The following is a 9974-nucleotide window of genomic DNA, read 5'->3' as shown; positions in this document are numbered from 1 at the left end:
GACTGCAGACTTCTCTGTGTTTTGTTCTGCGCTTAATGCTGCCAACGTGGGTCCACATTTTGTGGCTGTTTCTGTCTGAGTGCCTCCATTTCCCAAGAAGTCCAGTGATGCTTATCAGCTGGCTCTTTATTTTCACAGATTCTTAAGATGTTGGCAGTGCGTACTCGGGTCTGTGCTGTTTCTCTGTATACGTGAACACGTTTGATTACTCTGTAGACTGAGAAGCATGTGTGAAGACTTGACCTGACCCTGTTTATCAACACTTTCTGAGGCAGGTTATTATTGTCCGTTTCACCGCTCATTTTTCCAGTCTGTTCATCAGTATGCCCCAAAATACTGGATTAGTCTCTGCCTTTGAAGAGACTTTGAGTGAGCTGTTATCTTCTGTACTGGACTCTGTGTTATAGTGGGCCTGGCAGGGCCAAGCCAGGCTGGCTCTAGCTTGAACAAAGAGGGTGTGTGTGTGTGTGTGTGTGTGTGTGTGTGTGTGTGTGTGTGTGTTGCACGGACAAGTACACATGTTTGGTGGCTGCTCTTTGTTTCCTGGGCCTTGCTGGCCAAAGCTCAGGCCTGACTAATATGGATGTATAAATACACTAGGCTGCCGTCAGTTTGTGCTACATCAAGCGCACTATTGTTTCACAAAACTCTGTGACTTCAGAGATAAACCGCATCCTTTGTTCCCGTCTGTATTTTTTATTATTACTTTACTGCAGAAAAATGAGTTCATGTTTGTTTTGGCCGGACATGTTCTGTGATCTTTGCTTTTGTACGATGTGGAATGGTCCAGTAACAAAGTACATGAGATAACCAAATTACCATTTGACACTGTGTTCCAGCTTTTCCACACAGAAAATTCCTCTTTCTGAATTTCTTGTTAATGACAGATGAGACCACATGGGCCTCCGTCATTCACATCACAGTTGAATTAGCGGTTTAAATTCAGTCTGTTCAAGTAAATCGATTTTTTTGGGGGCCGATACCGATATTTAGGAGTAAAAATATGAGTGACATGATGGTTGTCACAGGGGAGGAAAGTGTGAGTACGTTGATTATTTACATTGCATCACACCAGCGGGCAGTCAACACTCAACAGGCTCTTACAGTGCTTTACCACAGCTTTACTTTTGCATTGAATAAAAAAATAAAACGGGTCAATGTCAGCTGACAAAAGAGCAATGATAAATTGGTTGGGTTGTATTTCCTTCTCAAGCTTAAGCTAACACATTACTTGTGCCTGCTGCTGTCTGCTTTCTACCCTGCGTATACCTCACACTCGATCAGCCAGCCTGTTAATCACCGCTTCACATTGCAATGATTAATTACTGTAATAATCTCATCTGAGAGACTGAGCCTTAGTCCCAGTGGAGTAAATATTCTCAGCAGCCTAAGAGACAGACAGGTTCTCTCTCCTTAACCGCTTTTACCAGTTTACATAAACACTGTATCCTGTATCATTCTTTTGAAAACCTTTTATTGTTTTTCTTATAGACTTTCTGGCAATCCAGTTGCATGAGTTTCAGTGATTATCAACTGTCAAGGGGCAGCCCTAGTGAACAATTCAATATATTCTTCTCAGCCCTTTTAATGTGAGGGGAAGTGCGACTACAATGATACAACATGCAGTATATTTAACAAAATCTTTTTCTGATACAACTCAAATGTACAATATAGATTAAATTGTGCAGTGCCATTACTCTGTAGGTCTCCTGTTTCTCTTGTGACTCACACCGGAGTCTATGACCTCTTACCGCTACAAGCATGTCTACGCCTTTATGGCTCACACTCACACTTACTGGAAGTCCTCCCTTGAAAGGCCTATGGTGAGTGTGTTGGGTGTGTAGGACTTCAATGATTCCAGAGTGTTTTAAATCTGGTTGAGCAAAATACATTTAACCCAAAGATTTACAAGTTCGTCATTGTCTTAGCTTGCTTTTCAATGAGGATTCAGTTGAATGGTTGGCATTCATTTGAGGTACGGTAAAGAGACAAGGGAGCAGAAAGTAAAAAGGAAGATGTCATTGAAGACATCATCCTCAGTCAGATGTATGTGTCCTCTCCATTGGTATTGTCTATGTAAGCTGTACAAGCAGCCCACAGCTCTCTCCCTCCTCCCTCTCCCTACCTATCAGTACAACCCACAGTTCAAGGACAAGGCCACCTGCCTGCCTGACCGCCTGGTCACATGACCCCAGCATGCAGTTTCTTCTTATGGTGTAGCCCCCCCCCCTCTGTCCGCCTGGATAAATGAAATGAAAGGATGAACGGATGGATGAATATATCACAAAACACTTTAGAGGAATGGATGTGTTTGGGAATGTCGGGGGGAGCCGTGGTTAAACGGGTCAGGTCCCTTCACACAATAGGGGCATAACTGTGGGAGTCGTAGGGGCAGACAACGGAGGGGGAGGAGGGGGAGAACACCCAATTATGGACATAAATAACATCCACACAGCACTGCGATGGAAATTAGGGTGAAAGGGTTAACTGTGTTTTCAAGAGGTTCAGACCAACTGAACTGAACAGAGTGAATGGAGGAGCACAGACACAGAATAGCAGACCTACAGTAAGTTCAACACCAGTTACTACCCACAGGGCCATAGGCTGAAAACAGACCTGTGGTAAACAGCAGGTTGGTTGTGTGTTGTATGGGTACCAGTGAGACAATGATATATGATCCAGGATGTCCAGTTGTAGTAACGGGTTGTTTTCGTTTTTGGATGAATCAATCAATCCATCATTTGTTTCTGTAAATTGTCATAAAATAGTCAAAAGTTAGTTGTAATGGTAGTCCACAACCCCAAACTTATTATCTTTTAAGATAAAGAAAAGGATCACTTTTGAGAAACGGAAAAGTGTTTTTCATTTTTGCTTGGAAAATGACTCGACTAATATTTTGAATAAAGCATTGAGGAAATCAGCATCTCCTTCCTTGTGTTCATTTGTGTCCTTTTCCCAGCAAACCTACAGTATTATGTGTCTGGCCATGTCTAAAAACAGCAGACACACTCATGAGCTGGCTCCTGGTCTGTGTCCTCACCACATGCTGTCGGCAGCATTGCAGTGTCAACCTGCTGTGAACTTTGTCGTTAGGTTAGGGGAAGGTGATGACAGTTATGATCATGATGATGGGGGAGGTGGTTTGGGGATTAGGTGATGATTAAGGGGTGAGGGAGTGAGATTATCACAATGATAGGGTGTAGGGTGGACAGATGACATGGTGTGTTATTGTAACAAGAGCTGATAATAGAAGTTGTAGTAAATGAGCACCCTGCCACGTGTGGTGGTGTTTGTCTTTTCCTTCATCTGCCACGTTGGACTGTGCTCAGCACTCTGCCACAGACAGCTGTGGCATTACTCCCTGCAGGCAGGCAGACAGGCAGGCAGACAGATAGACAGGACAGCAGTGTTGCTTTATCAGCTGGAGGGAAGCAGAGTAAAAGCTGTAATTTAAAGCTGGAAACATAGCACTCTGGGAGTTAAAAATAAATAGTGATTTGAGACACAAATTAAGGAGTGTCTGTTGGATCTAATAGTAGTAACATTATCACATTCTTATAGCTTCATATTCAGAGTTTTCTAGCATTTTCCATTCTTCATTTTGAGTAAATAAAACAAAAAAAGCCCATACTTAAAGATGAATCATGCACCGAGAGAAACCTGTGTGATGTAACTCAATTAGAGAATGAACGAAAGCACAAGATGCATGCCTAGCATCAGTTTAATGCAGTGTGGCAGGTCAGAGGAGCAGCTAAATATCTCCTTTGCTTCAGCTCTCTCAGATGACCTCGACAGAAATAATGTAGGAATGTTCACTCAGTCTTCTGAACCTCAGTCAGTCTCTGCTGGCTGTTTACTCATGCTGCTGTCATTCATAATCTTTTCACATGTACACTTTTAGGACTTAGTCTTGCAAATAAGCGATGGAGTCTACCTTGCCGGGAGCCAAACAACTACTGAAACAGGATATAGAAACATGAAGCATGCACATAGTTTTCTGACTGTCACTCTTCTCTAAAGCTACATATAAACAATGTTTTCTTAGCAGAACTTTATGAGTCATTGACATTTTGAGTGTGCTTGTATAATTATGTCTTGCACACTGGTTAAATGTGCCCTCATTGAGTTCATACTTTTCTTTACGGGAACAGAAGGATTTCCCAATAAAAAGAGCGTTGTCCTAAAATCATGCAGGCTCAACTTCTTCCTAAACAGAACATTATAAACTTCACAAAGTTTGTTGCATCATTATTGTAATGGTCTGCATTAGGATACACATCTGTACTTGATGTACATACTAAATTGGCCCCAAGATGTTAACCCTTTCCTTGTTGTTTCTTGCTTTGCAGAGTGCAGCGATGGAGGAAACGGTCATATGGGAGCAGCACACAGTAACCCTTCACAGGGCAAGTGATTACAACTCTTAAATCCACTCTCCTCTTTCTTCTCCTTTGCCCCCCCCCCTATCTCCGCTATCTCTAATCCTGCAGTATGTCTCGTGTGTTCTTCACTTTTTCCTCCCTGTCTTTCTCTGAACCATCCATCTCTCTTCTCGCTCTGTACCGAGCCGGCCAGCTGTAGCAGCAGGATGTGTGCTACTGAAACAATAGTCAAGAAACCCAGATGGCAGGAAACAATGCTAAGGAAGACAGGAATCAGCATCCATATCCTTACTACTTCATTTCACTTCCTTCCTGTTGGCAACATTCTCCTCTCCTTCACACAGCTCCAGGGAAAGAGAGAGATGATCGCTTTAGTCCCTGTGCTGTTTGTCCTGTACTAAGTCACATGTGATTGTGATAGATTGCATATAACTGATAACCCCTCATCATTGGGTTAATTATCAAACTATTCAAAGCCACAGAGATGGCTGATAAATACATATATTCTCATTGTCTTGAGCTTCTGAATGTACTTTGCTTCGAGACAGTGAAACAGTACTAGTTAGTTGGTGCTGTTGTGCAAGTGGGATTGTATAGAGCACCTGTCTAGACTGGCCTGCTTGCTGTAATCTAATTAGCAGCGGCTTTATCGAGGCTGAAGGAGCAGACCCGTGCTGCCTGCTGTTCTCTGCCTTGTGGTTTACCTGTGTTGTTGTTGTTGTGGTTGTAAGATTACATCACAGGGCTTGCTCCCTTGGTGCTGGCTCAAAAACATGTCCTCAAAACCCCCATGGAAACCTTGGAAAATGATCATAATAGCTCGCATAAAATAACATCGCTTTGTTCTTGTCTACAGTAAATGTCCCCGTATTTTAAAACCCATCACATTATTTTACTTAAATAGCATTTTCACTATTAATTAGTCTTCAGAGAGCACATTAGCCTGTTTTTAAAGTCTGGGATGAGTTTTATGTAACTGCCATTTATGCTGTATCAGTCAGTGTGTATGTATTTCTTTGTGTGTAGGCCCCAGGATTTGGGTTTGGTATCGCAATCTCAGGTGGGCGAGACAACCCTCATTTCCAGAGCGGGGAGACGTCCATTGTGATATCTGATGTGCTGAAAGGAGGTCCTGCAGAGGGACTGCTGCAGTAAGTCTTTGAGTATTCTCATCAATAGTGGAGCACTGTTTCTTTGACCTCAGAATTAGATAATGTAAGCTCTTATTAAATGTCTCCTGTTCCCTTTTGTTCTATATACTTTCATTGTTTCAGAGAAAATGATCGAGTGGTGATGGTCAACGCGGTGTCTATGGACAACGTGGAGCATGCCTACGCAGTGCAGCAGCTCAGAAAGAGTGGCAAAAATGCAAAGATAGTAAGTTGGACTCTGAAGATGTTTTACCAAACCTGACGTTGTGTAACATTGTGTACATCACAGTGAACCCTTTAATAATTGCCAGTAACACTCAAACACTTCCCGTCTATTCCAAAGACTATTCGTCGTAAAAGGAAAGTGCAGCTCCCTGTTTCTCGACCCGGGGACAGGGAGACTATGTCGGAGCACGAGGAAGAGGACAGCGATGAGGAGGAGGAGGACGGCGGCTATGAGCACCACAGTGGGCATGGTAGCCAAAGTGCCTATGCGGGAGCGAGCGGCGGCGGCGGCGGCACGGGCACCGGCAGGCGTCAGGATCGCGAGCGTAGCAGCAGCGGCAGGAGGGATCACAGTGCCTCGCGGGAGAGGAGCGTCTCGCCGCGCTCCGACCGCCGATCACAAGCCTCCTCTGCTGCACCGAGGCCTGCGAAGGTGACCCTCGTCAAGTCCCGCAAAAATGAAGGTGAGCAACGCAATGTCCAAACCACCGGAAAATGTTCCGTGCAGAATGCGGATAAAACTAATTCTAGACTCTCTGCTCCTCAAAGTAAAGGTCAATCACAACTTTAATGTTAACGGCTTGCATTTTATTAGTTGATAATTAGTCGATATTAATTTGTATGCTTCTTAACTCTGAAAGTAGAATATGGACTGCGGTTGGCGAGCCACATCTTTGTGAAGGACATCTCTCCCGAGAGCCTCGCTGCCAGAGATGGAAACATCCAGGAGGGAGACGTCGTGCTGAAGGTGAGAGCAAAGAGAGAGCAGTGTTTGCAGGAATTTAAAAGTGGGTAAAACACAGTAACGGGGAAATGTACTGATAAAAGATTATTAGACTACACATAAAATATGAATATGTTAAGTAGCTTTAAATAATGAGGTGGGGGTGAAAGAGAAAAGAGTATCAGCCAGGTTTACTGGAACTAGTCTGCTGTGGGAACCTCTGAGAAAGTGGAGGTCACAGTTCATTAGTATGCAGACTCACCCGCAGGAATACCACACATTCCATTATTCCTTTGAATTTTGATCCATTCAATCACTAAGGAGGGTAAAATCCTCCCTCACAATGCAGAGATGCATTCAAAATCCAATTTACTGTATCAAGTGTTCTGAAGTGAGGCAGAGGCATTTTCAATTTGAAACGTGATTGCAGGACAAAGACCAACAGACATAAATACTTATGAATGAAGATAATAAAGTTTTGCTTTTATGCAATATATGATTCAATACTGTGGACTGTTTGTGTCTCTGACAGCACTAAACGCATTGTAATCCTAATTATATACATCTTTAAACTCTTTTGTAGCCTCCTGTACATTGTTATTGTTGATGTGAGGTGAATTCACAATTCTTCTTTGTGATGATCCCGTAGTTTTTAAAAGCACATCGTGGGGTCGACAGGAAAAATTGCCCAGTGAAGATGACTTGTCTATTCAGTTCTCATGCTGGCCCTCTCCTCTTCCTCTGGCAGATCAATGGCACAGTCACAGAGAACCTATCACTAATAGATGCCAAGAAGCTGATCGAGAGGTCAAAGGGCAAGTTGAAGATGGTGGTGCAGAGAGACGAGCGAGCCACGCTGCTCAACATTCCCGACCTCGATGACAGCAACCCATCAGCCAATAACTCCGACAGAGACGGTGAGACAACCGACGTGTAGCCGTACTTTGTTTGGTTGCAGCTAGCATTTGATCAAAAGACAAATCTGTAATTTGAAAGGAGTTGATCTTGATTTACGTCATTGATTAAAGGCTTATACATATTTAATTTTAATTACACAGACATTTCAGAAATACATTCACTGACATCCGACCATTCCAATCGATCCCACGGGCGAGGTAGTCGATCACGTTCGCCTGACAGGCCTGAACCATCGGACCTTCTCCGTCACTCACCTCGGCAGATCAGCAATGGCAGGTAAGCGAATTGCACAGGCACACACACACACACACACACACACATCTAACTGCAAATCTGGTGATGGGACACAGCTGTCACACATGCCACAGTCATGCATCCATGCTCCCACCACTCCAACTTCATACATCATGTTCACACCCACGGGTTAGTGGGTGCAGAGTAAGTACCTTGCACCACTAATGCATAAATCAATAGATAACGTCATTGCATGCATAAACATCACATCACGCCATCACCGAGTTCCAATAAAGCCTTACTCTGGAAGGGGACTTGGGAAGAGAGGAGGGATTAACCCACCTCCTCCTGGTGGACCAAAGGTCTTGTTTTGAAAGTATACTAGATAGTTTTAACCATTTCCTGTCCAGAGAATCACCGTCAAACTGTATACGGTTGTCTCAGCTTTATGTTGTCCCTCACTTAAATCCTGTAAAGCTAAGTTTATTTAATATTCAACACCAATGTTACTCTCGTTGCCATTACTCATGCTTATGACCTGAACATTAGTGTTCGCAATAAAGTCTTTATTTCACAATGCGTACTGGATTAATGCAATCCCATTGCATAGCTATTTTCTGCATATACTCTGTACACATGATGTGCTTTTCTTTCACTACATTTGAATGCCCATAATGTCTCTTTATCCTTCTCTTTTTCGTACTGCCAGTTGGAGCTTCCAGTAAGTTGTCTTTGTTGTAGTTTAGTGGTTTTCTAGCCTCTTGTAGCTGACCAGCATGACAAAAAGGAGAGCTAGAGGAAGTCATGCAAGTGACTGTAGTGACTCTCAGTCAGTGTGGAGCTCAGGCATTGTAAGTAACTGAGTGTAGTTGAATGGGGCACGATGACTAGCTCTTGCAGACTTTAATCCAGTTGATAACAGGACTGTTAAGTGAAACAGGCTTGGCACTTTTTGGATCAGACCCATGCTAATTAGAGATGCACCGATACTGATATTGGTCCGATACGGACTCAAATCGCTGGATCAGGTATCTTTTACAATATGCCGATCTGGTATCGGATACCATTATTTTGATGAACAGCAAGTCAGTACATTATATCTATGTATTTATTTTTGACAGTTTGTTTAGGAAACGATGTTTAAGACAACCTAATGTTGCCTTCCACACAGAGAGGCATACAGCTTATTAATTTAACACTGGTCTCGGATCGGTTGTTGGTATCTACTGACAGCCTAACCCAGGTATTAGTATCCATATCGGGACTGAAAAAGTTTGATCGGTGCATCCCTAATGCTCATTCTATCATTGGCCTCAATGAGAAGAGACAGAGGCCATGTTGCTGGTTTCTAATGAGTAAGTGTATGGCTGGGTTTGATACTGTGAAGTAGGGGAGGGTATTGAATCAGGGCCCCAAATCCAAGCAGCCTTTAAGCACTTGTTCTGGATTGAACTGTCAGAGTTTAGTAAAACCAGATCTCCATTTCATCCTATTTATATGGGTTTGGAGTCGCAGACACAGTAGGCTGTCTGTACTCCAAACCATGATATAAAAAACTATGTTAAAGAGAACATGTTTTTTGACTAGATAGAAAACTAACCAAATGTGCTATTTTTATAGTATTAAAACCCAAATTTAGCTGGAAAACCAATAGCGGGATTGAGCTATTTCTTGCATTACTTGTGTTGCACTGACCCACACATCCAGCTGTCGTAGCTGCAGGATGTTAGATCACCACGCTGCTGCTAGTTTGGCTTTCCTAGCCTAGTTGCTTGTCACTGCTATCACAATAGAATAGCCTCCAATGCTGCCGTTTTCATTAGATGCTACATCATGTCAGACTGTGGAGTAACCTGAATTGTTTCAATGCAGGATGAGGGCAGGTTCACTGTTGCACAGATTACTTCCAATGTAAGTGAATGCATCCCTCTGATAACAGACCAGTGTGTATTTGTTTTGAGCCCTATCACTATATATGCACCCTTTACTTCTGTTGCTCTCTCCCCGATCCCTCTTTTATCTTTGTGTCCGTCCAGATGTTAGAAAACCAATTGTTGTGTCATATTTGTGTGCACCATTTCACATGTTGTATGACTGGTTAATCTGGTAAGCACAAGACATTGTCATAAGAGGAGTTCCACCTGCTTCTAACGTTTGTTTGTGGTTGAAGAACGTAGTGAGGAAGTAACAGTCTGATGGTCCCAAGCCTGTGATGTCAGGGACTTTTTATTTACTATCTCCCAGTTTAGGAGGGGGAGAAGGAATTTGACATACTTCCCACAGTGCTTTGCCCCAAGCCAGATGGTTCGCTTAACCTGATTGGCTGTAGGGCTTAGAGGC

General features: G+C 43.1%; 1 protein-coding gene across 12 annotated transcripts in view; it reads left to right on the top strand.

Moving 5' to 3' along the window:
- The window catches only part of tjp1a (tight junction protein 1a), a 45730-nt gene that overhangs the window by 12729 nt on the left and 23027 nt on the right, over window positions 1-9974 (top strand). For 6 of the 12 annotated variants that reach the window (XM_076109836.1, XM_076109827.1, XM_076109834.1 and 3 more), the window contains 7 exons: window positions 4350-4406; window positions 5409-5533; window positions 5657-5759; window positions 5877-6222; window positions 6400-6506; window positions 7231-7399; window positions 7541-7676. In XM_076109836.1, coding sequence (XP_075965951.1) covers window positions 4350-4406; window positions 5409-5533; window positions 5657-5759; window positions 5877-6222; window positions 6400-6506; window positions 7231-7399; window positions 7541-7676 — 1043 coding nt within the window. The remainder of the gene's footprint in view (window positions 1-4349; window positions 4407-5408; window positions 5534-5656; window positions 5760-5876; window positions 6223-6399; window positions 6507-7230; window positions 7400-7540; window positions 7677-9974) is intronic. The other 6 variants (XM_076109837.1, XM_076109835.1, XM_076109830.1 and 3 more) reach the window with 2 other exon arrangements.

This window comes from Anarhichas minor, unplaced genomic scaffold (genome assembly GCF_050575085.1).
Source record: "Anarhichas minor isolate MPS153535 unplaced genomic scaffold, ASM5057508v1 ptg000042l, whole genome shotgun sequence".
NCBI classification, from domain to species: domain Eukaryota; kingdom Metazoa; phylum Chordata; class Actinopteri; order Perciformes; family Anarhichadidae; genus Anarhichas; species Anarhichas minor.
The sequence above is the reverse complement of the archived record's forward strand: the minus strand, read 5'-3'. Positions and strand labels throughout refer to the sequence as shown.